The sequence below is a fragment of the Olea europaea genome, unplaced genomic scaffold (genome assembly GCF_002742605.1).
Source record: "Olea europaea var. sylvestris unplaced genomic scaffold, O_europaea_v1 scaffold1020, whole genome shotgun sequence".
Lineage (NCBI taxonomy): Eukaryota > Viridiplantae > Streptophyta > Magnoliopsida > Lamiales > Oleaceae > Olea > Olea europaea.
The window spans coordinates 122,432-149,759 of NW_019227527.1; the positions used below are offsets into that span (position 1 = coordinate 122,432).

The following is a 27,328-nucleotide window of genomic DNA, read 5'->3' on the forward strand; positions in this document are numbered from 1 at the left end:
CACGAGATTGGAAAGATGTCTGTTCAAATGGCAAAAGTTTACTTATTAAGTAAAATTTAATAGATGACTTTTTTAGTTGAAATTAAGTAGAATTACTTGTAAACTTTATTCTCCAACTAAAATATCTCAACATGATTAAGGTAACCTTTTAGAAGATTGAAAGATGATGTCCTTTTAAAGTCCAGCAACTTTACTCCTTTTTAGGAGCTCTACTTATTTTTATTTAAGCTTAGCCAAACATGTACACTGGTTCCCTTGAAGCTTTTGTAAAATATTTTTCACCTTGTTAAACCTGAAATCAGACTTCAAAAGAATCCTTAGATGCTCACATACCCAACATAACATTTGAAATGTTTCACACATGTTGAAGATGCATAAAACAGACTACGAATAGACCAGCTTTCGAAAACTTGCTCATCGAATAGAAAATTTGCCTTCTGCCTGAATGTTTCCGTTGTGTATCCAATTTAGATAAACAGACGTACGATAATTTTAAAAATCTGATGTTCTTAGGCACCTGGTATCAACTACTGCAGCGCCTTGCAAAGAACAAACTATGCACATGATAGTGCTTATACAAGCTCTTGGTTTACCCTTTTACCCAAGCTCAATCATACCCCTATCCCCACCCACCCCAACACCCTTCTGTAGTTTAATTTTCAGATTTGAATACACAGTTTCCACAGTAGCAACACGTTCACCTGGGAAATGGACTTAATAATGCTAGATCTGAAGTTCACTCTCTTACTCTTATAGAGTTGTAGAGATCAATGTACTTCCCTGCTGTATTATTCCAGCTACTATCGATGTGCATGACCTTTTGTACAATGGCACTCCATTCATTAGGTTCTGCATCAAAACCACAATAAAAAAATTTGATTAAGAATGAAAATCTCCCATGAGGCATTCCCATGTTTTGTCATTCATTTGGTGGTGTCAAAGTCTACGACATGAGATCTCCAATGAGGTGTTCACTACATCTCACAAAGTAAATATTTTATTTGCAGGAGCCCAAAAAATTAAGCATGCATAATAATGTGACTCTGTGGTTGGTTAGATTATTTGAAAACTATAACAAAAATAAGAAATAAGTACGACACATGCCGTATTTGATTTCATGCGGATATTTTGGGTTACTTGAACTCAAAAACTTTGACACGTTCCCTCGATTCAAATACGCCCATGGGTTGAACATTGTGGCATTAAAGTACTATAAATAATTAGTTGGAGAACTAGGTCGATGAAAAACACTGTTCAGTGTGTGAGAATTATATGCTGTTAGTCTAGGTTTTTGAAGCACAAGAAGGCTATGTTAAAGAGTTATAAAGCAATTTATCACACAAAATATTTTGAGCGACCAAGACAGAAATTGGACATGAAAACAAGAAAAAGATCGAGGGAAAACAGTTTGTCTGAGCATTCCTTCAATATTATGCAGAACTTACTTCCACAATAGTAACGAAAGGCACGGTCTAGGGCCCAGTTTAGAGATGCTTCGTCTATTCCTTCAAAAACAAATCTGCAAGCAAAACGAAACGAAACCCAAAGAACATGTACTTTAGTTTCGTTCTAGATATGTGAATAACTTGTAAAACAATATCATGAGGGTAGTGAATTCAAGGCATTAACATTTTCAAGAGTTCTCTTGATCAAATGCATGGCAGTAAAAGGTCAACATATTATTCAATCCTCCAAAAAGAAAGCTAAACGTCTTTCACAGATCTTGAAAATATCAAAATCAACAAAGATACACCATCCACAAGAACTGACTAGAGCAGAATCGACCTTGTCTGACTCAATTAAGAAAATGCCAAGAAGCTCTTGAAGAACCTAAAAATTGTTAGTTCTAAATAGGCGAATATGGAATGCAGAGTTAATACCCATTTGCCATCTCAGGTTGTGACTGATCATCCATGTCAAAGACAGTGTCCGCAAGACCACCCGTCTTTCTAACTACAGGAACCTGTCATAAATAACTTGTATGAAGTTTTGCTTCTGGAACTGTCTATCTACTGTAAAATGAATATGTAGAAGACAAGAAATTCCTCAACAGCAAATGTCAAAATCATATATGACATGAGATCAAGCAATTCTAAACAACATATATACTAGAATACAAGTTTAACTACCCACAGTCATCCAGCATTTCATTCGATTGCCTAACTTGTGTGAATTAAATAATTTTATGCCTCATATTAACTAAGGGATAGCTTTGCTGAAGAACATGTGCATACTGCTCCATAACGCATTCCAATCAGCTGAGCAAGTCCGCATGGCTCATATATTGATGGAACCAACACCATGTCTGCAGCAGCATAAAGCATGTGGGACAATTCCTCGCTGCACAATGCAATAGATATTTAAGTAGCAGTAGGTATCGTTTAGATAGTAAAGATGGTTTCGAGAATGATGTGTTGCGATAAACATGTTAATCAAGTAAAACATGAGACGAAATTAGTTAAGCATTCAAGCGCAAATGAAAGACGTTGGCAAGATTCTGAGAAGATAAAGATACCTGAATAAGTTGGGGTATGAAGGAAACCTACCTATACGTCAGAAGGATCCGGATGCTGGAACCATTATTATGCTACATAAAAGTTCAATTTAAGTTTTTTGTCAGCTTGATATGTTGATTGTACAATTTTGAAAAGAAGATGCAAAAAAAGTTATACAGCTTATTTCCTCCAAGAGTGCATATAAACTGTTGCGACCTTTGAATCATGATTTAATATACTTCAAGTCATATTATCATATGAGTTGATTGATCTAAGAAAGTATCAGGGATTGTTTCGTTTCCATCTATTTAGTGATGGTTTACTTGATATCATTCAGAATGGCAATGAACAATTCAAAAGTTGAGATTCACTGTTGTAAAACATAATCAAAAGTTAATACCAATATGGTAAGCTGAATGGCAAAATATGGAAAAGTATATTTATTATTCCAGCACCAAGCAAACCCATTGTCTATCCTTACTTTAATTTCTTCCTTTCCATTTGAGAATATATTAGCTAACAGCAAAACCAAATTGCTATGGCTTCCATCCATATGATATCTAAATTACTTGACCATCAGTGTAATCTATTCTTTCATTGTAGTTTCCTTTCTTTTCCTTATTGTTCATGACAAATCTTCTCTAGCACATGTTGGTGAAGATGGACTTATTTAATACACCAGTGTTTGATAAACAGGAAGCACGTGAAGGGGTGTTCGATGCTATAGGCAGATGAACTTTTTTACTATTGCTGTTTTTCTTTTTCTTTTTTAACATAGGCGTCTTTGTAATTTCATGATAGTTAAGGGCATTACTTGCAATTTCTTACTAATTTCCTCTGGGGTTTTCTTATTTTCTTTAAAACAACATCTAGAGTTTCATTTGTTTTTGGTTGTTATTAAATACCCCTTTCAGATTTCTCTCAATTTCTCTCAGTTATTCTTTATTCGCTCGAATCAATGAGGATTTGAACCTTATGTTCTCAGTATTCGTTAGAATCAATGAGTGTTTGATTGTCAATTTCATTGTTTGCACTAGTGGAGCACTTCCGCCAGCATGAGTTATTGTGCACCCTCAATCTAGGCACCCTATAATTAAATTGAAGAAAACGAGATTGAGAGAAAATTCTTATTCTTCAATATATCAAAAATATGATTACAGTCACTATATATACATAGGATGAGAAATAAGAAAAGGAAACTAATCTACTAAAATTGGAATAAAACTATTCTACCAAAAACTACAAGATTATAATCACTAATTGACTATAATTAATATATCTTGTCTCCTTTCCATACTCGGACCTTTTTTACACTCCCCCTCAAATTGAACTATAGATGTTGATCATGTTCAACTTGCTAATAAGGTCGTCAAATGTTGGTCTGGGTAACCCTTTTGTAAATAAATATGCAGTTTGTTCTTTTGTAGGAATGTATGTCATACAAATGATCTCATCGTCCACCTTTTCTTAGATAAAATGTTTGTCCACTTCCACATGTTTTGTTCTATCGTGTTGTACTGGATTGAAAGAGATGTTAATAGCTACTTTATTCTCACAATAGAGTTTGATTGGAAACTCTACTCCGACTTTTAGTTCCTCCAAGAGTTTCTTTATCCAAAGTCCTTCACATATTCCTTGTGCAACGGCTCTAAATTCAGTTTCAGCACTACTTCTTGCTACCACATTTTGTTTCTTACTTCTTCAAGTTGTCATATTTCCCCTCACAAATGTGCAGTAGCCAGTAGTTGATTTTCTGTCTTCTATGGATCTAGCCCAATCTGCATCTGTGAATATTTCTATTCCTTTCTTTTGATGTTTTCCAAAGAACAGACCTTTTCCAGAAGTTCCTTTTAGATATCTGAGAATTTTATATACTGCTTCCAGGTGAACCTCTTTAGGAGAGTGCATATGCTGACTGACCATGCTGACGGCTAAAGCAATGTCAGGTCTAGTGTGTGAGAGGTGATCAATTTACCGACTAATCTTTGATACCTGTCTGTTTCCACGGGTTTTCCAGTGCCCTTTTTCACTTTTCCTGCCTCAATAGGTGTATCACTTGATTTGCATCCTACCATATCGGTTTCGGTTTGCAGATCAAGAATATATTTTCGTTGGGAAACACTAACTTTTCTTGATCTTGCAATTTCCATTTCTAGGAAATATCGCATTTGCCCGATGTCTTTTACCTCAAATTCAGTTGCTAGGCACTTCTTTAATCTTTCTATTTCAGCTATGTTGTCTCCTGTCAGAATGATATCATCCACATAAACAATTAGGATAGTCTTTGCTCCATTTCCTGATTGATGGTAAAAAATGGTGTGATCCGACTGTCCTTGCTGATATCCTTGAGTTTTCAGTACCTTTGCAAATCTATCAAACCACGCTTTAGGTGACTGTTTTAGTCCATATAAGGACTTCTTGAGTTTACACACTTGATTTTCCTCATTTAACCTGTTGAAACCTGATGGTATTGTCATGAAAACTTCTTCTTCTAGTTCCCCATTGAGAAACGCATTCTTGATGTCCAACTGTTGAAGTGGTCAGTCTAAATTCACTGCTAACGACAGGAGAACTCGGGTTGTATTTAATTTTGCCACTGGCGCAAATGTTTCTGTGTAGTTAATGCCATAGGTTTGAGTATACCCTTTGGCAACTAAACGAGCTTTGTAACGTTCTATTGTCTTGTCTGCTTTGTACTTCATAGTGAAAACCCATTTGCAGCCGACAGGCTTCTTGCCTTTTGGCAGGTTTACCACTTTCCACGTTCCTTTTTTCTTTAAAGCTTTTATTTCCTCCATTACTGCCTCTCTCCATTTGGGTGACTCCAGGGCTTCCTGAATGTTTCTTGGAATTTCTGTTTTGTCAAGATTAGTCGTAAAGGCACAAAATTTTGTAGATAGAGCACTATAAGACATAAATTTTGAAATAGGATGTAAAGTACATGATCTGGTTGGTTTTCTGAGAGCAATAGGTAGATCATCACTTGGATTGTTGAAAGGATCTTTGTCAGTTCCCATCACCGGTTCCGACTTTCTTGGTGCTTCAGTTGCGAGGGTTTCATTACACTTGATTTAGGCCTTCGTGATTAAACTAGTATCTCCTTGTCACTTTGCTTTTCTCCATCTCCCCCTGAATTCAAGTTTTCTTCTGTATATGGCACACTAGGAGGATTAGTATATGTGAGGTCAGATGGGGAGAGATCAAAGTCCAAGAATTCATGATTGGAGAGTCGATCTAAGTTCAAGTTTTCCCCCTGAAGAGAAGGCTTCAAGAAATAAGGTGTGGTTTCAAAAAAAGTGACATCGAGACTCACGAGAACCCGTTTCCCCAAAGATTCATAACATTTATAACCTTTTTGAGTGGGAGAGCACCCAATAAACACGCATTTAATGGCACGTGGTTCAAGTTTATTTCGGTGTTGGGACTGAATGTGTACAAATGTAGTACTGCCAAACACTTTTAAGGGTAGGTTTGGATTAAGATAAGATGTTGGGAAGCATTTTTGGAGTTTTTTTAAAGGTGAGTTGAAAGAGAGGATCCGACTGGGCATTCGATTTATTAGATAAGTAGAAGTTAGAATTGCATCTCCCCAGAATGTTTTTGGCATATTCATTGTAAACATTAAGGCACGAGCTACTTCTAGTATGTGCCTGTTTTTTCGTTCAGCAACCCCCATTTTGTTGTGGGGTATGGACACATGAACTTTGGTGGACTATTCCATATTTTTTTAAATAGTCTTGCAAAGTAGCGTTGAAATCTTCTGTGCCGTTGTCAGTGCAAAGAATTTGAAGCTGTGTTTGAAACTGTGTCAGGATCATGGAATGAAAGTTCATAAATACTGATGGAACATCAATTCTTTCTTTCAGTAGATAAACCTAACATACTTGAGTGTGATCGTCGATAAATGTGACAAACCACTTTGTTTGGGTACGGTTAGGGGTGTGGAAAGGTCCCCATAGATCACTGTGAAGCATAGCAAATGGTTTGGATGGTTTGTACATTGATTTTGGAAAAGATGTTCACTGATGTTTTGCAAACTCACAATTTTCACATTGAAACTCAATAGGTGTTTTATTCGTGAAAATTGAAGGACAAACATGTTTTAAATATTATAAGCTAGGATGATCTATTCTATTGTGCCAGAACAAGATTTCACTATCTCTAAAGGTAGATGTAGAATTACATTGTGAAAGTTGACCTAGTGAACTCACATCGGCTTCCTCGAAGTAATATAATCCTTCGCATTATTTAGCACTGCCAATCGTCTTCCCCAATGAAAGGTCTTGAAAGACACAATAAGATGGAAAGAAATTAGCAGAGCAGTTGGAATTTTTTGTTACTTGACTAACATATAATAAGTTACAAGACAAATTTGGAACATGGAGAACAAAATCCAATGTTAAGGACTCAGATATTCGAATACTCCCTTTTCCTGCAACAGAGGAGAGTGAGTCATCTGCAATTTTAACTCGAATGTTGCCAGGACAAGTTGAGTATGAATTGAATAGATGATACGAATCCGTCATATGATCGGATGCTCCGGAGTCAATAATCCAAACATTTTTATATTTTGAAGTATTTAAGGCTCTAGGAAAGATACCTTTGTGGGCTAGTGAGCTAGAGGGGCCTTTAGGAGAAGACTGACCGGAGGTTTGAAAGCTCGTAAATCGTTGATAGAGTTGTTCCAATTGCTCGGAATTAAATGTATTGCTTGCAGTTGAATTGTTTTTCGTTTCAACCTGATATCCCCGGCTCCTCAAGTTTAGCTTAGGTCTCCAGTCATTTGGCTTCCCATTAATTTCCCAGCATGTATCTATTTTATGACCCGGCTTACGACAGTGCTCACACCAAGGACGGCCCCGTTGTTTTTGGGTTAACCCATTTATAATTCCTTTTGAAAAACCCAAACCATCACTGCCATTAAAAGGCCCATTAATATGTTCAAGTTCTGGCCCAAATCTTGGCCTGTTATGTTTATAGTTTCCTGGCCAGAAGATGTAATTTTTGGAGGTCCATTTCTCCTTCCAGCTAGGGCTGAAGCTTCTCTAGAAACCTCTCTCATCATCACCTGTCGGCGAGCCTCTTCGCGACGCACTTCTGCAAAAACCTCTCGAGTGGAAGGTAGTGGGCAGCGCCCCAAAATTTGGCCTCAAACTTCGTCGAGTTCGCGATTCAGGCCGGCAAGAAATTCATAGACCCTTTCGTTTTCTTGCTTCTTCTTGTACAAGGTGATGTCGGGACACTTCCATTCTTCTTCACTGCAGAGGTCGAGGTCTTGCCAAAGAGATGTCATTTCCATGAAATATTCTGTGACATCTCTTGTCCCTTGTTTGGTCTGCCACAAGCAGGTTTTCAATTCAAAGATTTGTGAAGCATTTCCGGTGTCTGAATAGGTGTGTTTTACAGCATCCCATACATCCTTCGCTGTAGGAAGAAACAGATAGGTTTTCCCTATAGAGGGCTTCATCGAGTTCACTAGCCAGGCAATTACCATGGAGTTTTCAGAGTGCCATCGTTGCTGCAGGGCTGTGTCGGGTCGGTAAGGTAGCCCAACTTTCCTTTTCCATTAATCACCAGTTTAATCGACTGGGTCCATTCACGGTAGTTTTTCCCGTTTAATTTTTCAACGAATGCATTCTGACCAATTGAGGAATTACCCTCTGTTTTTGCGCCAGACATTGTAGACGCAGAACCGTCGGCAGGGAATTCCGCCATAGTTTTCTAGATGAGAGCCCTTGGCTCTGATACCATGAAGAAAACGAGATTGAGAGAAAATTCTTATTCTTCAATATATGAAAAATATTGATTACAGTATATACATAGGATGAGAAATAAGAAAAGGAAACTAATCTACTAAAATAGGAATAAAACTATTCTACCAAAAACTACAAGATTATAATCACTAATTGACTATAATTAATATAGCTTGTCTCCTTTCCATACTCGGACCTTTTCTACATAAATCATTGCACGTCTTATCATAATTCTGCAGTCGGGGCAGAACTCTCTCTTTCTCATTTTGTCTTCACCAAAGTATCCAAAACCAAAAGAAGCAACTGTTGAATATTATTACTGGAGAAAACCTTATTGTGTCACATTTTATTTCCAAAACATTACTGTAGAATATTTAGCACCAAATTTATCTAATTGCTTCATAACAAGAATTTATCAACTGCCATATGTAGTAAAGAAATGTATTACCAGATCTGCAAGATCTTTGAATTCTCTTTCCACCCGACTATCCGAGGCTCTTCCTAGCACAACCATTTGTCCGCTCTGCAACAACCCCAAAGATAGATATTGGAATTTTCAAGCTAAACTCAGACAAGATCTTTATAAGTGAATATCAACAAAGTAATACAATAATGACATCAAAAAGAGCAGCTGGACACATTACCCACATTAACATGGTTACACCCGTATAACAAGATCTTTTCTATGCCCCCCGTATACTTATTCTAACAAGCTCAAATGTACATACAAGAACAATTATAGGTTTTCCATACTAGAGATCTCTAACAATTATTGGTTTTCGATACCAGAGATCTCTAGGTTCCATTAAGAACCTCAGTATCCCAAAGCTCAAATGCTCGGTGATAGCCATCCACATTACATAATGCTATCAACTAGAGGACTCAACTGTGTTCCTTCTGAAGAATAGTGCAACCAGCCAAATTATCCCTGTTAATCTTTTTCTTTCTTTCATTGATTAACTGAATTGTTTCTTTTTGGATTCCTACATCAAGCTTTTTATTTTTTTGTTCTTTCTCATTTTTGGAAACCAGGGATGGTAGTCTAGTAAAGAAAAAATTACACAAAGCACACATCTAATGACATGTATTTCATTGCAAGGTGAGAAGCCAAGCTTTTTTACTGCAAGCAGAAGCAGTTGACAGACCCTACTCCAGGAAAGTGTTTCCAGCACTTAATCAAAAGAGTAACATAGAAAGTCTTCTAATCGACAAGATTGTATAAAGGAAAGATATCGTCAAATTCAAGAGAGAAAATACTTCTTTCAATTGAAAACAATTAGAGAAACGGAAAACGCCCTTAAATCCTTATGTAGATCCCCCTAATGAAACTAGGTATTTTTCTGCTTCCTAAAACTTAATAATAACTTGCTCTTTTCCTTCAATAGTTTTGCAACTTCTTTCATTCCACTTCACCAAAAGATAGCTGATACTGTTGCTTTCTACATTTCAACACTTTGCTTTCCTGGAAAGTGAATAATCTGCTGCTATCCTTGCAACTTGACAATGCAAAAACAGATGATCAATACATTTCGAACACTTATGGGCACATTATGCGCTATGAATAAGAAAAAAAAAGATTTGGACATCTCATTGGACTAAAATCACAAGTATTGATCTTATGAAAATCAAGTCTATCAATCAGGCTACACAGTTTTCAATCAACTAAAACTTGGAAGTATGACTTACAAGAAAATATGCCTTGGGAGTCCAGTGTCCACTGTCTTTTATCAGAATGACAAAGAATCAAGGGGAAAATCAAGAATATCTAAAGATAATGTTGAAATTTCTACTTCAAGTATGTTTCTAAGAAATTGAAAGTTCCAACTCAAGTTTCCATTTGCCAAAGCAGACTGGCAGAATTAAGGAAACTTTCACAGCGATGACTATACAATATAGAGAAAGTGAAGAAAGAAACCAATTACATTTCCAAAAATCTACCTGGAAACTGATTTTATTCCCCATATCAACATCCCATTTTGTGACCGTATAAAGATGAACATCCCTGAGATACAAATATCCAAGGATTTCTAACTGGCCCCTCACATTTCTTTTGTAATTCTGCCGATTCGGTCTGGACTATATTTATTCCTCACATCCTTCCCCACCAAGAATATTGTTCTAAGAAAATCTCCCAGCCACTTTAATGAAAACGCATAATCTTCTCATTTTAAGGTTACCTACTGCCAGTCACCTCTTCTTTCACTTCTACTAACCAGGTCCCATTCATATTGTTATCCCACGGAAAGTCTCATTAATTTTTCTAATGTGGTCTATTAGTCCATTACCTTATGAGACTTTCTGAGAAATATCAAATAATATATAGGAATGCTGAATAGTAGCAGCTGGATAAGGGTTAATCTTCCTACCTCAAGAAAGATTTTTTTTCACCCATACAACCTCCTAAACAAGTCTTCATTTAAAGACCAATCCCCTGTGCAGAAAGCCCATTAACATGATCTATTCTTATGAACTCGGGCAACTGGTTGGAGAGCTTTTTGGTACATTCGAACTAGTTGCACCCACCATTAAGCCTTCCAACCAGCAAACCCTTTAAAAAGAAAACAATCAATCCAATCATTTACAATCCAATGGACACTACAAGCTAAGAAATGCGAAAAGTACAACCACCAAACATATCACTTGAAACCAAACTTGAAAAGAACCGTGGTGTTGTATGCCACCATGAATCAGATTGGCTGGTCGCTGCATATGCTGCTAATGATTCTGCTACTATATGCCCCTCCCGATATGTGTTATACCTTGAAATTAACATAATCTTCAACCTTTAAAAAATCAATCTTTAAACACTAACCCTCCACTTCATTTTCATGTACTCATCTGCCAATTTGTCGGCAAGTGGTGCTACATCTAGATTTGTCCCGGTATGTTCCAAGACATCTCTCAGCTTTGTACGAACTCGACACCAAACTGACACGAGCAAAATCATTAAGCTTTCTAGAATTTAATATTATTTATTTATTTAATTTTTTTTTTCTGATTAAGACGTGTGAAAGTAGAATTTGTGACTTCATCGATTACGTATTTTGAAAGAACTCCTTAATATTCTTCATCACATCCTCTCATACAATGTTTTAACAATCCAGAGGAGAAGCTATTAGTGCAAGCGTTATCTCTATCATAATTTTCACACACTTTCAATTGTTTAACAATTGAAAACTTTACTATTTCCCCCTATTTTCTTTTGCTTCAGATCTCGTTCACCGTCCAATATTAGAAGTCATCAAGTAATGTTCCATATCATGGACTGGAAACCCTCTGCTAGTTGTATTGAATTTATGTTGTTAGTATGCACTAATTATGTAGTCTTTCTCGCTCGGTGACAATAAAATATCATTGGGTCTAAGCTTTCAACAGTAGATGAGACATAAGAAAATGCCTTTCCTCGAAGAAACTATATATTTGCTGCAATACATAGCAAGTATAGCCACTGATTCCATATATAATAAGCTTGGAGGAACATATTAGAAACGAAAAAACTGAATTCATGCAAGTGGATGTATGTGGATCGTGGAGGGTGACGAGAGACGGGAAGAGAACTTACAATTTCTTTAACATACTTAATCGCATGAGTTATCAAATGAAGACCTTTCTGAGGAACTAATCGAGTAATGCATACCACCAGAGGCACTTTATCGGGTGCATGACTACCCATCTGATGTCCTCCTGAAGCCAGACCAAGTCCTCGTTGAACAAAGTGCTTACATGTCTTCTTTTCTTCAATATTAAGAGCTGCCAAATTATAAATAATTATATGAAAACGAAGAAAGGTAAAGAAAGAGATCTCGTTAACTTTTTTTGAGATATAACCTAACTGGCAGACAACTATATTAAGATTGGAAGTAACTGTTCACAGGTTGCAAGTCACAAGGCCAAGAAAAAGGTGGCTTAATGTTATCAAACAAGTAGATTGACAATTGTGAAGTTTTTCGCATTTTAAATTTCTTTTCCAACGGGCATGCCAACTACTTCGCAAAAAGGTAGGGTCATGCTTATGCATGATACAAAAACTTGCTTGTGATTTATATGTAGTCATTTCTATAGCACAGACACTTTAACTAGAATAACATATCTGTGTCTGATACGTGTCGATACTACACGTTTCAATACTGACACTTTTCAGACACTCTATTATAAACATTTTTCTTTTTTATTAAAAATAGTATATATTTTTAATTCAAAGTTATAAGTAAATAACAAATAAATACTCATATTTGAAAAATTTCAACACAGAAATTTAATAACAAGTATAAAACTAAATTTATACCGCATAAATGAAGAATTTTAAAAAAATTTAATCAACGTATAGTGTCAATACTTTTTTCAAAAATCGCATGTCAGCATATCCGACACGCATCCGTGTAAATCTAGGTACCACATAGATACCAAAATGAACATTTGTCACATCTCGTGGCAATAATCTTTATACTTTGTAACGATAAAAAAGGGGAAAAACGACTTGTGTGGTCAGAGTGCGCCTTGTGTAGACCTAAAGAAGCTCCCATTGACAATAATTATGCAATCCCATTAAACAAATTAGTTAAAGGAGATGTAGAACAAAGCTTTCATGGCATGATAGAGTTGCAAATGATTTGATTGCACTAGATTTTTCAGTAGATATAATGGTGGAGCAAATGGAGTAGCAAAAAAGGAAAAGGATTTATGTAGCCAAAACCAAAATTATTGGAAACAGGCTTATTTTGTTGTAGTAGATACTATTTTAAAACATACTGATTAATACATGAGCGGAACTTCATTTATCAAAAAATAACACAATACTACCTCTTCTCACCTTCTTTTGCCCACAGTATATAGAACAAGAATTAAACACGAAACAGATTATGATTTCAAAAAAATCTTCATGAATGCAGGGATCATTACCATCAAACTTAGCAGGCAAGAAAATGTCGGTTGCAGGGTTCCACATTCCAGTATCTATCCCATTCAAAATACCACGGTACCTATGAAAGTTTTTACCCTCGGTGAGAAAATTTGGAGGTTTCTTTTATAATCTACAATGTAATTTAAACAGCAAAAGCAAGGTAGATGCTGAACTAAACTTCTGTGAAAGCATGGCTTCTATCCGGGTAACATGCATACTTCATCAAGGACATCAAAGATGCCAAAAGTACAAAAACTAGGTAAAGAACAAAAGGTGCCCTCAATAAGATACACAGAATTGCTAGCATCTTGAAAAAGATGCATGGAGATTTTGCTTAGAAAGGTTCAACATCCATGATTGAAATTCACTAATAAAATGAGTGCTTAAAACACATTTCACAAAATAAACCTTATTCTCGATGAATTTGGGTCAGATACACAAAATCACCAAGTATTAGGAATTCAAGAATGTGAACTCCATTAAGAATAAAGAGTAACTGACTTCAAACTGCAAGAATCAGAGGTTCTTACTTCTCACGGTGTCTTATCAATGTGCCTGCAAGCCATCCCGAGCAAAGTGTTTCCTTGAGGTAAGTAGGAGAGACTGTACTGGAAATTGATAGAAAAAACAAAGAAACCATAAAAGGATTACCCATCGAGTATTCTCTTCTGCACGTAAAACATAGAGAATACACAATTAAAACATACTTGAATGGACTAATTTCTCTTAAGTATGATGTTCAGAGTGACATATTTTTTGCCAAATACGAGGAAAGGAGATTTAAAAAAATGCCTCCCTTACCTATAGAAATACATACTATCCAAGGGCCAGTCATCCGACAATATTCAATTCCGAGAACCCAAACAGGTTTAAATACTAAGTTACTAACTTGTATTCTCCCATAATTTATAGTTATGTGAAAATTTAAGTGAAGAAGTTAAGAAAGCATGCATAAATGTATCAAAACTTACACTACTGCATTGCTATAGACTATGCCTCCTTTCAATAAGCTTATCCGCTCAGGATTATGGCCAATAGTTCGATCATCCACAGCCTACAACATTTGAAACAAGAAATGGTAACATCCTTTATCTTATTAAAATATCCCGTCCAGAAGTTGTTGATACCTATTTTTTGTCAGAAACCATAGGTAGCTAGCAATTAAATATTTTCCCTTAAAAACTAATGTTGACGAATTTCTCTCTCTTTTTGCTTTTATGAATTACAAACAAGTACATGAGAGTTAAGTGGCTAGAATGTTATGGAAATAATGAATAAACAAGACATGAAACTCTTATGTGTTGTGTGTTTATGATAAAAAAAGATATAAAAATACCACCTTCTCTTCAGTTGCATATATAGATCCATCAAGGCCACATTTGCTGAGCTGCTCTTTGCTGACAAAGAGACAGGACCATAAACAGGTTTATACAAACTTCGACGTCATATTTTTGACAGTATCAAAAGAACCAATCGATAAGTAGTTTTATTTCAATTCTAAAGTGATTAGTTGCACCAGCAAGTCAATAGAACTCAAAGTTGTTCACTGCTCACAAAAACCAAAAAACCATTTTTCCTTTTTTTTTAAACAGAAACCAAAAAAGGTCCACAGTCAAGCAGTAATCAAAAGAGATACCACCCACTCAAGAGAGGGAGTGAGGACATAACCAAGAAATCCAATACCATAGTATGCTATTTGTACAAGTCAATAATTCTGAAAGCATGTCGAAGAGAGTCACCAGGCATAAATGCCTTCAGTATTATCAGGTTCCAAGAATTTTTATATCTCATATCTGGATTGCAACCAACAAATCTTAGAATTTGTGAAGGTACATACAGACTGCATCAGTAGAAGAGTTAATCAAAGAAAAAAAAACTACTTGGACATGCAAGAGAATAGTGCAAATCAAATACAGTAAATACATCATCAATGTACTTCCAAGAAAATGTGATAAGTTATAGTGTACCTGCACTCTCCGTAATGCTCCATATTGTGAATAGTCAACGCTATTTTTGGTATCTAAAATTTAATATTTCAGCATCATAATTCAATCAATATACTGTACCAACTATTGCAATCTTTTTTCAAAAATCCAAAGTGCAATATATTTTACCCTGAGCGAGAGATGATGGTACATATCCCAGTAAAGCAGAGGCAAAGCACCAGTCTGCCATTCGTGGACATGAATGATATCAGGCTGGGTTCCTGTGACCTGCAGTAAGATCAAATTCTTTCACGAGTTTTGGCAATGTTAATTGAAATTAAAATTTTAATTAGAAAATAACAGAAAAAACATAGAACTATGAACCCAAAAGAACATATCTTAACTAAGGTAAATAGTCGGATTGCAACAGCTATGGCACACGACAAATGTTTGTTAGTAAAACATTTATTCAAAAATCTTTTATTGACGTTTTAAAGTGTTTGGACCAATTATTCAGCATCTTTTGACCAAGTAGTGTTTTACCTCCTTTGCATTCTTCTGGACACACACGAGCATGCCTGACTAGATATATGCAAGAAATTCTACTCAGGTCAGAGAAAGTCTGGCTGATTTTTAATAAAAAATAAGTGGCTTGTCGTGGTTTCAACTCTTAAAAAAAAATTGATTTATCAGGACAAACCTGCATCCATTCAAGGCAAGCACGGCTAAAGAATAGATATGCTTCCAGTTCATTGTATGAACCTCCATAGACACATTGTCCCTTAAAGAAGTGGTTCGATGGTTCGACAAATATCACAGGGATGCCAGAAACTACTCCCTGATATGCATTAGTAGAGACCCAACTCCCGTCATAATAGGAGTCATATGTATTCACCAATTCCAAGTTTTTGATCTGCTGCTTGTTGATACACTCGTAGAAGGGTAAAAAAACATTCACTTTATGGCCACGTGACAAACATGCACGGGCAAGTCCAGTCACTACGTCACCAAGACCTCCAACCTTTGCTATGGGTGCCATTTCAGCTGTCACGTGAACAATGTGTATAAGATCAGAATCCTTCTTGATGTCAACAGGACCATCCAAGTTGATATCCCATGATGGAAATTCTCTCTTCCAGAATGGAATTTCATCTTCGGGAGAAGGCCAACTAAAACTATTAAATCCGGACTTAGTTGTTGAACCTTCTAACTTCTCAACATCCAACTGTCAGACTTAAAATTAGAAAATTAGAATAATAATTAAAACACAAATGCAGAATTAATGTTAAAATAAGAATTAAACAAAATGGTAAGATAGACACAAAATGGTAAGATAGACACCAGATTTCTTTTCACTTTCTATAAATAACTTATATTTCAAACATTATAATGTCAACCACTTTGAATCTTTCATTGAAGAATTTGATAAAAGAAAAGGCATCTCATTTTAAAACTATATGAGTGTGTGACTTGCTAAAACATAGTCATACCCTTTTATTCCTAGTTATCGAATTTTTTGTCATTGTTCCACCTTCCTGCTATTTGTAAGTAGCTCCAAATTTTCAAAATCAAAATTTGATATTAAACCAGCATAGTGTATAAGGAATCGTCTCTTCTATTCTTGCCAGTTCAACTACTTGGGAAGTGCAATGACATGTATAGGACCTTCTAAAGAATCAATTGAGCTATTATATTGGGAGGATGAAAAATAATTTTGGTAGATCACTACTAATTCTTCACAGTTATTTACCTTAACAAGATATGCGGACAAATAAGTTGTTTTTTCTGCATAGCATTAATGGCTCGATGATCCAAAAGGAATAAATCACGAATAAATTCTTCTTTTACATAGAATATTTCCAAGACAATCTCAAACCAAACTTTCAATAAAGCAACAAAAACGAGATTAACTGCTACTTTTACTTCTACTATTATTCCAACAATATTAAGCATGTTTGCCTAAGCTTAAACGTTTCTTGTAAACCAAATAATTTTTTTGTTGGTTAAAATTGGGATAAATATATAAAAGTAAGCAATTTTTCACTAATACAACATATCCAAACGTATTTGGAAACAAATCATTACTTAAAATGCTCTTAAGCTAAGCAAACGTGTTCTTGATCTTGAAACAATGGCTGCCAAAAAAGCCACTAGAATTATTTGTGAATATTGGCATGTGCAGCTTCGAGTAATTTACCTGAGGAGCATTTTTTTCAACAGCCTGAATCTTGAAATTGTGCGAAATGAAATCTTGATTCAGTGTCTTGACCTTTCTCTTGGTGTTGTAAAAACAGTAATAGATATTACTGTTGCTCCTTCGATTTAGAAGCAAGAACGAATCTGCGAAGCAATTACTGGTAATTGAAGTAGGAGTGTATACATTCATTTTAACAAAAAGTTTTTGTGTACTGTAATTCTCTACTAATTTGCAAAAAGGTGAATATAAATAAATAAATTTTAGAGCAGAAATTCAGATATTTATGTTGAAGGTGCAAATTGAATGATGATTGGGTGACCCATTGGGATTTTTCAATAATGAACCAGCATATTCCATTTCTACAGTTTTTAACTGCAAAATACTTGGCCCCAATATAAGATTTATTTATTTTTTATTATTTTTAAAACCCCAAAATAAAATTGTGAATATATAATTAGGTGTAGATCTAACCAGCTCCAATGATTATCTTATGCTGAGGATTGATAGCATAAATCATTAATAGATAAGCCACCGTTTGATCCCCATTACCTGAAAGTAAAAATGGAGGGAATAATATTTTTTAGAAAAATGTGTGGTTGAAAAAGAAGGAAAAATTTTTAATTTACGTGTAATATTATTTTATGAAAGATTGTGTGATTGAAAATAGGAAAGAGAAAAATGAAATGTAATGTAATGTAATTGAATTTAATGAGGATCAAACGGGGGCACAAATTGATGTAACATGTCATTTGTGTTTAATATAAGATTAATATCGATGCTTGTTAAAAACCGTAAAATTATTTGAAGAAAAAATTTTAATAAGTAAGCTTATCCTCGTGTAAGCTATTAAAATTTCATTATGTCAATTTTCCTTGGTATTCATTTCTAGAAACGTTCATATGAGAAAGACATAATGCAACTTTAGTTTTGATATTTTTTTAGGTTCAAATCATATAGTAAACCTATTTTGGCATTTAACAACGATTTTTATTAACTCGACAAAATAAATAATGTTATTTTATTAACCTTATATTATGCCACGCATGATTTAATAGTAATTTTTTGTCCGAGCGACTACTAGTGTAAGAAAATAAGTTCAACGGTTGATGAAATTGCTCAAAATTTAAATGACCAATTGACCATTGATGTAATTAATCCAGCAAATGGTTCGGATTTTGGTTAGACACGTTGTAGATAGTACTAATTATACGTGTTTAATTATGTTTAAAAATTATTTTTTAAAATTAAGATATGTTAGCTTACATTTCATTAAAAATTAAATTTTTTAATATATTTTGATAAAATTGATGAGAACATATGATTAAAAATTAACAAAAAATGGTAAGTCCCATGATATGATATTATGATTAAATTTAATCACTTTTTTTTTTTTTTTTTTTTTTTTTTTATAGCTAATAGTCATTTTAGCACCTGAAAATAGCCATGTCATTGTCACCATGCAACCAGTTTCATTCTTGAGATATTCATGAATTGAGATCCGAACGCACCTTTTTTTCTATATTTGTCGAGAACGAGAATTGATCAAGTACAATCAGTTGTACTTTCTAAACAATTTCATTGAAAAATGATGTCAATTTATCTTCAAGTAGGCCCACGGGTGGGGGATTATTGATTGGCACATCGAGAGTTTGTCCATAGTTGTTATGTGTACATAAAAATTCTATCAAAATTTTGCCAAAAATACACTTGGTAGATTTGTCATAGCAGTATTTGGTGAAATTTGGTAGCAATGCGCCTGTACAAGTATATAAATTCGCAATTAATCTATATATACAGAACAAAAATTCACAAAAGATTGTCAGAATACTCGCACGATATGGGCCACCGTGAAGAAAAAAATTGTCAAGAAATACCCCACCACATTCCTATGTGTGTGTTCTAGCGTGAAGAAGCTTACTGTATATCAAGCAGCCCTCGTAAATTTGAGTCGGAATTTACTACCTACTTCTTATGGGCCCACTTTCAGTCGTCATCGTTGTGTCACGCTGATTACAATGGACGGCGTATGTCATTGTATGGTATCTGGGCCCCACTTCAGACGCTTATACACGAATAGTCTGTATAAGTGACTACACATCAGGTCTTTCGCCAGTAGAAATAGGGAATTTAATTCATTCTCGGTCCCCAGTTTATTATCTGAGCTCCAAGTGGATCCCTAAGCCTTTTAAATTAAAGCAAATTAAATTCTGATCTTTCCACGCAATTCTAATTGTACGATTGTCTCAACAACCCAACCTTTTCAACTTTTTGAATAGAATTTTTTTGTCTCGATTTGGGCAGGTGCTCTCCAAAGTCTCATGAAGGAGTCGAGCCTTCTTTTCGTGCTATTGCAAATGTATAAATAATAAAATAAAAAGGAAAAAAAAATTATTTTTCCTAACTTTTGAAGGAAGCTTCCGTTATAAATAGAGTGATAAATAAATTTGGACATATTAATAAATATATTGACTGCTTTTATTTTTGTGAACTAAGATTGATAAAATGCTCTACGCATCCCGCATTTTAACATCCCGTTCTAAATGTATAATTGTCTCTATAACATATTTAACCCTTTAATCTAAAATTTGCTTTCCCACTTGGATTGGTGCCTTTCCAAAGTCTTATGGAAGAGTTAAACCTTCTTTTTGCATGATTAAATTTTCAGGTAAGCTTCCATATAAATAGATTGATAAATATTTCATATAAATTAGATAAATTTAATTGAAAGATTTGTTTCATATACATTTTATTGGGATAGCATGGCATATTAATAAATATTTTGATGGTTTATTTTTGTGAACTACTGATGACAAAATGTTGCATTCCAGCTTACGATTCAACGTCTTGTTTCGGAATGAAATTTCTTATTTGTAGAGTGGGGAGGGATAACATGACATTTTCCTTGGTACTATTCTAGTCTTTTCTGTCATCGTCTCTTTTTTGAAATCTCCGATAGGGATGGAGATGGAGTTTTGCTAGGGAAACAGGCCGTGACCCTTTCTGAGAAGAATTATTGGTTGGAGATGGGGAGAACCATTGCAGTATGTTTCAATTTGCGAAGTGATTGTACGACAGTCAAATGAAAAGTTAGAAGGCTAATTTACTCTCTGAGGACAATATGTGGGACTGTACTGCAATTTTCTCTTATTAATTAATAAAGGAGAGAAAAAACAAAAGAAGACGAAGACCGGCGCTCCTCCATTTTTCTATAGTCATACACTTCCCATTGCTCTCTCTCTCTCTCTCTCTACGTATATCGCACTTTATTTCTTAGGGCGTCGTGGTTGTTGTTTTATCTTTATGTGTTGTACAGTCGAAGTGTAGAAATAAGGGGAAAACTTGAACCACTGAGCTGCCGTGGAAATAAATTGGGTTTTTCTCAGGCCATAAATTATAGCAACGTCAAGCGTTTTCGATCGAGGTATGTTTTCATATTTTTTCCCCTTAATTTTAACATCGGAGCACTGAATTTTGTCCAATTATGGGGTTCATGTGAAGGGTGCTGATTTTTTTAATATGATTTTACTTGGAAGAAACTTAGCCGGCTTTCTTTGGTGCTGTTGATTGTCACGAAGTGTTTAATTTATTTAGTTTTTGAATCAAAGTTTTCCTTTTCGGATGTCAAAATCGAAGCTGAATTAGACTTGTGATAGCTGCAATTTATAGTCAAGCAGAGATAAGAAAATTAAATGTGAAATGAAAATTGGGGTTTTATTGTTTTACTTTATTTGAAGTTCTGATTGACTTGTGGATAATTCATTTATTACACTTAATTTTAGAGGAGTTACCTGAAATTGCTCAACAATGCGAGGAGAAGTGGGAAAAGACCATCACTTTGTGATATGAGAAAAATTCTTCTTTAATCTACTCAATTATTTTTGTCTAAAATATCCTCTACCTCTTCGTTTTTCATTCCTCTTCATTAATTTTTGGCATTATTACAAGTTGAATGTGGAAAGGACAATGGCAAGCGGTTGTATTTATTTCTCCATCCAACCCCTTCTTGACAAACCCTAATCCCCCTTCCCCTGTAACTGGATCCACGAAAAGCATCTGTTGGTTTGCTCAATGTATTTTAAGTGCCAGCTAAACTCTAATATTATTTGGAAATTTGATTTAAAAGGGAAGGGAGGTTGACCTAGGTGTGAAAATAAAGCACATACAGACTTTTTGGAACTTGGAAGCATAGATGGCAGTGGAGGATGGAAGGTAACATCACTAAGATAGAAGAATGGCCATGTAGTGCAAAATGGAAAGAATACAAAACAGGTGTTGATTTGGTCGAATAGTGGGTCCTATTGACTTACTTGGCATTCAGTTAACAATTTATGCTTGCATGTCTACTTGACCAATGTCCTATATTTTCATGGATTCATGGTGAAGAAAAAATTGATAGACACCCAAAAAGAAGAAAAAAGGAAAATATTGACTCGTAGAAAATTTATTAAATTGAGAATGGTTCCTATCCCTTTAGCGGATGATATCAAATTTAAATGTTATGCTTAATTTGTTTTGAAGCTCCAGTTGGGTGGCTTCTTTTATGATTGTGAATAAATACAGTCCAATAGAACATTTAAATGATTTTGTTTTGATTTGACTTTTTTGGAATGCAATTTTACCTTTTTGTTTTTTTCCTTTTTTTATAGAGTTTTTGTGAGTGAGGTTTTGAGCCTGGAAACCCTCATGCAGAGGATCTAAGAGAAGTTTCAAGGAGTTGTGAAACTGTTTAGAAAGGAAAATGTTGGAGGGTCCAAAATTTACCGGGATTATAGACCTAAACTATGCCCCTGACAATTATAATCTCTCTCAAAATTTTTATCACAAGCTCAATGAGGGGTCAAACATGTCAATTGATAGTTATGGAAGCTTGCGGATGAGCAATGGTGGAGGTTCTGTGGACATGTCGACAGACAACAGCAGTGTTGGATCAAATGGTTCCCGTACACGCATCTTGGGCCATCAAGGCCTCAAGCATGTTAAAAACTATTTTGATGCTGCAAGTGTCAATCGTGGGAGAGTCTCTCATGGGCAGAGCGATGATGCTCTAGCTCAAGCTTTGATGGACCCTCAATATCCTACGGAGGGGCTTGGGAATTATGATGAGTGGACGATTGACTTGAGGAAGCTTAACATGGGTCCTGCTTTTGCTCAGGGGGCTTTTGGGAAGCTCTACAAGGGTATTTATAATGGTGAGGATGTAGCGATTAAGCTTCTGGAGAGACCAGAGAATGATTCAGAGAGAGCACACTTGATGGAGCAGCAGTTTCAGCAGGAGGTTATGATGTTGGCAAGGTTGAAGCATCCGAACATCGTTCGCTTTATTGGTGCGTGCCGCAAACGCATGGTCTGGTGTATTGTGACAGAATATGCAAAGGGGGGTTCAGTGCGTCAGTTCTTGACAAAGAGACAAAACCGATCTGTGCCTTTGAAATTGGCTGTAAAGCAGGCGTTGGATGTGGCTAGAGGGATGGAATATGTGCATGGCTTAAATTTGATTCACCGTGACTTGAAGTCTGATAATCTTTTGATCAAAACCCCAAAGAAAAGGAAAAGGCTATTGGAGGGGGAATTTGTGTTTCCTTTTTTAGTTTTGGCTGATTAATTGGCGTATGCCTTTGTTATATTACATGCCATACTATTTCATGGCAGTTGTTCCTCATGCTTCTACTCTCAGGCTGTCAGCTTTAATCACTAACCCTGAAAAATGTATGTTTTAGTAACTTCACAAGATTGTTTTTCCTTCCAAATAAGATGAGCAAAATTGGTTGTGTGATTAAAACAGAGGAACTGCATTTACATAGGTGAAATATCTTAACCATAACTGGGAATTCCATAGTTTGATGAATTTTCTAGTTTTTTCAAGTTTTTGCCTGAAATGTTTGTCTCCACACAAAACTGGATACATTCAGCCCTTGTTTGAAACTTATTTTTTCAAAATCACATTTCCTCGAACTAATTTTCAACCATCCTCGCAATAAAATAATTTTGAAGCGGACCAATAACATTTCCATACTTTTTAACCATATTTTCTCAAAAAAAAATAAAAATAAAAATAAAAATCACTCTTCACAAAATCACTTATCAAAAAATCAACATCACTCAAGGACTTAATGTAAAACTTATTGTCAGTGTCAATTGAAGTATTGTCCTACTCTGTGACAGCTCAGCTATCACTATCCATCCATTGATAACTCACTATAACAAAAGTCATCCGTAGATATGAGTTAACCAAATTGAAAGATTTTGTCAGCTCAGCATAGGATTTATGATGGTTAAAGTTTATACCTTTGTTGCATGTAATAATCAAAAATAATATATTACTTTATGCAAGCCATGTTAGAACAAACTTGACTGTATTTACTTATCAACATTTTAGTGGAAAGATACAAGAGGTGGAGGATTCTCTTTGAGCGGCTAAAATAGTTTGATAGGAAGCAAAGCTGAAAAAAATTTAAACAAGTTGAAATGATTGTGCAGCCAAGCATTGAGGAAGGTACATTCTTTTTGAAAAAAAGTTATGTTATAGTGCAGGGAAAATTGCACCATTGATCACCAACCTATTGCTGAGTAGCGAGGTGGTCTCCAACTTTTAGAAAAAAGCAAGTGATCGTCAACATTTCGTTAGAGTTGTAAAATCAACCGTGATGATGGAAAAAATGTTCAAAACTCTGTTTAACCATCATGTATTGGACAATGAGCACAATGATTATATTGTCTATAGCTGACGATCCTGTTACTCTTCATATGCAGTATGCTCTTAACTGTCGGCAGTAAACTGATAAAGTGAAGGAGACTAGTTTTACATAAGCTGAAATAATTTAGGCACCATTTTTCATGAACTCAGTCTAGTTGGATGGAACCTACCAGACGTAGTAATTTGTCATGTGCCTCAAGGAGTGGGACAATACAAGATAATTGCAATATTCAATTCCTCAGGATAGGTTCAGTCTATCTAGACTGGATCTAGCTGACCATTTGCTACTAATATGATGATATTTTTCTATAAATTGGATGGTCTCAAATTAAATCCTGGAGTGGGACAATACAAGATAATTGCAATATTCAATTCCTCATGATAGATTCAGTCTATCTAGACTGGATCTAGCTGACCATTTGCTACTAATATGATGATATTTTTGCATAAAGTGGATGGTCTCAAATTAAATCCTAGTTTGTTACCAAGTCAATTTTACAATTTCACTAAGAAGTGGCCTTAAACCTGTCACAGGAGAAATTGTCATGATTTCGTCAATGGTTCTCCTTGCAATTTGTTGTCAGTTTCAAATTGGAATCTTTGTTAGAAAAATGTGAAAATGAACGGTCCATTAAATGAAACCAGATCAGGATGCTTGCTAAATTACTAATTTGTTCTTTAGGTAATTGTTATGTTGTGAAATGATGTACTTTATAACAGTAATCATCAGATGGGATAATAAGTATTAACCTTATCATGAGAGACAATGTTAGATGCTTAAACTTTTTGAGAAAATATGTTACTACTATAAAGCTCAACTTTATTGTGGGCTCGCTTTCATTTGCATTTTTTGATATGAATTCCATCGCATTAAATGCTTTTTGTTATTTTGAAAACAGCATCATCTGTTCAGGCATGGATAGTAGACATCTCTTTTACTGTTTTTATTTTTCTACTGGATAAATAACTGTACAGTGATAAGTATTTATTGTATAGACTTGTCCACTTGATACTTGTCTGGTATTATGGGGGTTATATGATTATTCATATCCAAAGTTTTGCTAGAACTATCTCTGATCTGTGATCACAGGCCTCTAGCGTTCGTGGTGCAATTAAATGTTAATATGCTGAACTTAATTGACTGTTATGCTTGTAAGTTGAAGATGTCAAATCTGGATCTATGTAGTTCTTGGTGGATTGGTGGAGGTATTAGTGTGACAGTGATGGATGGACAAGTAATTCTAAATAGGTCTTGATGTCATCGGATCAGCGGCGGTCGTTATGATTGTCATATTGATATTTTACTGTTGATGCTGTTGGTTTTTACTCTAAAGATGTTTCCACGGTTAAATGTGGGGCTATAAGTTGTGGCTTTACATCTTTGCTGTCTGCTGACTATGGTTATGTTCTAGTGTCGAATGATTAATAGAAACAAGTCTTTGATGTTGCTTTTACATCTACACAGTACTAGTGGAGTTCACAATGATGCTTAGACTCAGTCTATAAGAAATTTCCTTGGGTTGCTCAGTGGGAGTCAACTGAATGTTCCCATTAAAAGATTGGAACTTGATATTAGTCATCACCACTTCAATGCTTTCCAGTTTTTCCTAATCTCTTTATAAAGTATCCAATTATTACTATGGCTGCTTGAGTGCATTTTATTCTGAATTTACAGGGAAATGATCCAGCATAGGCCATATACACAGAAAGTTGATGTGTATAGCTTTGGGATTGTCCTGTCAGAGCTCATCACAGGAATGCTTCCCTTTCAGAACATGACTGCTGTTCAGGCAGCATTTGCTGTCGTCAACAAAGGCGTCCGTCCAAATATCCCCAATGACTGCCTGCCTGTTCTCAGTGAGATCATGACCCGCTGCTGGGATGCTAATCCCGATGTTCGGCCATCCTTCAGTGAGGTGGTCAGAATGCTCGAGGCTGCAGAAACCAATATCATGACCACAGTCAGAAAGGCTCGTTTCAGGTGCTGCATGAGTCAGCCGATGACTACAGATTGATGCAAAGAGAATAAAGAATTGAAAAGGAAACTTTTGACATCTGATTGTATGTCATCTGTATGTATCAGGCTTAATTTATTTCTTCATATAGAAAAGGAGACGAAATTTATGATAATAACTGCTTGTTTTGTGTTTCTCTTCCAAATGTTTGGATTGAAGATACAATGAACTAGTAGTAACAGTGGTGATTTTGATGTGTATTTAACTATTTATACATGCCCTTTGTTCTGTTTACAGCATACATGAAGTCATCTTTTTCTATAACATAAAACTATACTTGGCACCGTTACCTGGGGCCATCTTTTCTGTCTTATGCTCTTTGGTAGAGTGCACAAAATTACCTACCGTGTCATATACAGTTATGAACTCTACAAGTCTACTTTCTAATCGTAAATCTTAAAAATAGTTTAGACCATTTGAGCTACCATCACCATACACCCAGCCTTCCTTCCAAACACGCACACGAGACTCATAGACCTCGATCAATTCATGAAGAGTCGAAGGGCTCATCCCAACCAGGTTGATACCCATCAAACAGCTTTAAGATGAAGAACGACTAAATACAAAATGAAATAAACATTACAGCAAGGTTTCAGCAGAATCCTTCTTACTTAGTGATCAGGTTGCAGAATACGAAATTTTGTGTAATTCTATGCACGGAAAGACGTGCGCTTTATTTGATGATTTCGGTTTCATAGCTAATGCACAGTATGCAATTGAAAAGTCGTCCATTTCTATAAATTTGCTGCATAAATGGCAATTCGTGCTGAACAAGTTATTATAGCACACATCTTTTCCTTATTTAAAAAGCCAGAAAAATAACGGGGAAAAAAATAATAATACAAGAAACATGATATGCAAAATCTTATACTTGTCATAAATGGCTTTTCGGATATATGGCCCGTTCGGTTGGTATTCGAGTTTTCAATTTTTGAATTTTGAGTTCATTTTCAATTTTCTATTTTGAAAATATGTTTTAAGATATTGCTAAAAACGATTTTAGTTTGTCATTTTGAAACCATTTCTCTAAGTAGAGAATTAGAAAACACGTTTGGTTTGAAAACTTGAAAATTTATTTTACGACACTTTATTCCATTAAATTTAATTATTCAATAAAAATAGAATAATTTTATATTGATATATTATCAAGTAATATGTGAGGTTGTTTGGGAGTGATTTTTCACACCCCCAAAAAAATTGATTTTTTTACTTATTTCAATATTCCAGCCGTAAAGCTTGACTTCTTTTCTCACAAATGGTCCCCACTTTTCTCCTAACAGTCAAAAAATTAATTATCAAAATCGCTCCCAAACAGGGTCATATATGTGTGTGTGTGTGTGTGTGTGTGT

The 27,328-nt window shown here is 35.2% G+C and overlaps 2 protein-coding genes across 6 annotated transcripts; one reads left to right on the plus strand and one right to left on the minus strand.

Annotated features, from left to right (window-relative positions):
- Nucleotides 1-391: 391 nt before the first annotated feature.
- On the minus strand, nucleotides 392-17,618 carry LOC111372680 (probable starch synthase 4, chloroplastic/amyloplastic). 5 transcript variants are annotated; one of them, XM_022995062.1, is made up of 15 exons: nucleotides 17,271-17,618; nucleotides 15,774-16,298; nucleotides 15,263-15,361; nucleotides 15,116-15,168; nucleotides 14,488-14,545; nucleotides 14,120-14,202; nucleotides 13,679-13,756; nucleotides 13,148-13,227; nucleotides 11,811-11,998; nucleotides 8,697-8,771; nucleotides 2,547-2,587; nucleotides 2,235-2,340; nucleotides 1,881-1,963; nucleotides 1,446-1,519; nucleotides 392-849 (listed from the first exon to the last, which is right to left on the minus strand). In XM_022995062.1, the coding sequence occupies exons 1-15, from the start codon at nucleotides 17,457-17,459 to the stop codon at nucleotides 737-739; spliced, it is 1,845 nt and encodes a 614-aa protein (XP_022850830.1). In that variant the 5' UTR covers nucleotides 17,460-17,618; the 3' UTR covers nucleotides 392-736. The 5 variants fall into 5 exon arrangements, 3 of the variants coding, with proteins under 3 accessions (XP_022850830.1, XP_022850832.1, XP_022850831.1); XM_022995064.1 differs by having other exon boundaries at nucleotides 15,774-16,306; nucleotides 17,271-17,393; XR_002698810.1 differs by lacking the exon at nucleotides 2,547-2,587 and having other exon boundaries at nucleotides 401-849.
- A 2,830-nt stretch (nucleotides 17,619-20,448) lies between these two features.
- LOC111372662 (serine/threonine-protein kinase HT1-like) lies at nucleotides 20,449-26,218 on the plus strand. Its single transcript, XM_022995044.1, has 8 exons — nucleotides 20,449-20,691; nucleotides 21,917-22,844; nucleotides 22,945-22,976; nucleotides 24,864-24,877; nucleotides 24,961-24,984; nucleotides 25,122-25,199; nucleotides 25,377-25,428; nucleotides 25,633-26,218. Exons 2-8 carry the CDS (start codon nucleotides 22,009-22,011, stop codon nucleotides 25,977-25,979), a joined length of 1,383 nt encoding a protein of 460 aa, XP_022850812.1. The 5' UTR covers nucleotides 20,449-20,691; nucleotides 21,917-22,008; the 3' UTR covers nucleotides 25,980-26,218.
- Nucleotides 26,219-27,328: the final 1,110 nt, after the last annotated feature.

Coding starts and splice junctions, on each gene's coding strand:
- LOC111372680 (XM_022995062.1), bottom strand. CDS start 17,459: ATGAATGTATACACTCCTACTTCAATTACCAGTAATTGCTTCGCAGAT. Junction 16,299..17,270: donor TTGAAAAAAATGCTCCTCAG/GTAAATTACTCG, acceptor TAAGTCTGACAG/TTGGATGTTGAGAAGTTAGA. Junction 2,341..2,546: donor CGGATCCTTCTGACGTATAG/GTAGGTTTCCTT, acceptor TGCATTGTGCAG/CGAGGAATTGTCCCACATGC.
- LOC111372662 (XM_022995044.1), top strand. CDS start 22,009: ATGTTGGAGGGTCCAAAATTTACCGGGATTATAGACCTAAACTATGCC. Junction 22,845..22,944: donor CTATTGGAGGGGGAATTTGT/GTTTCCTTTTTT, acceptor TTCTACTCTCAG/GCTGTCAGCTTTAATCACTA. Junction 25,429..25,632: donor GTTGCTTTTACATCTACACA/GTACTAGTGGAG, acceptor TTTTATTCTGAA/TTTACAGGGAAATGATCCAG.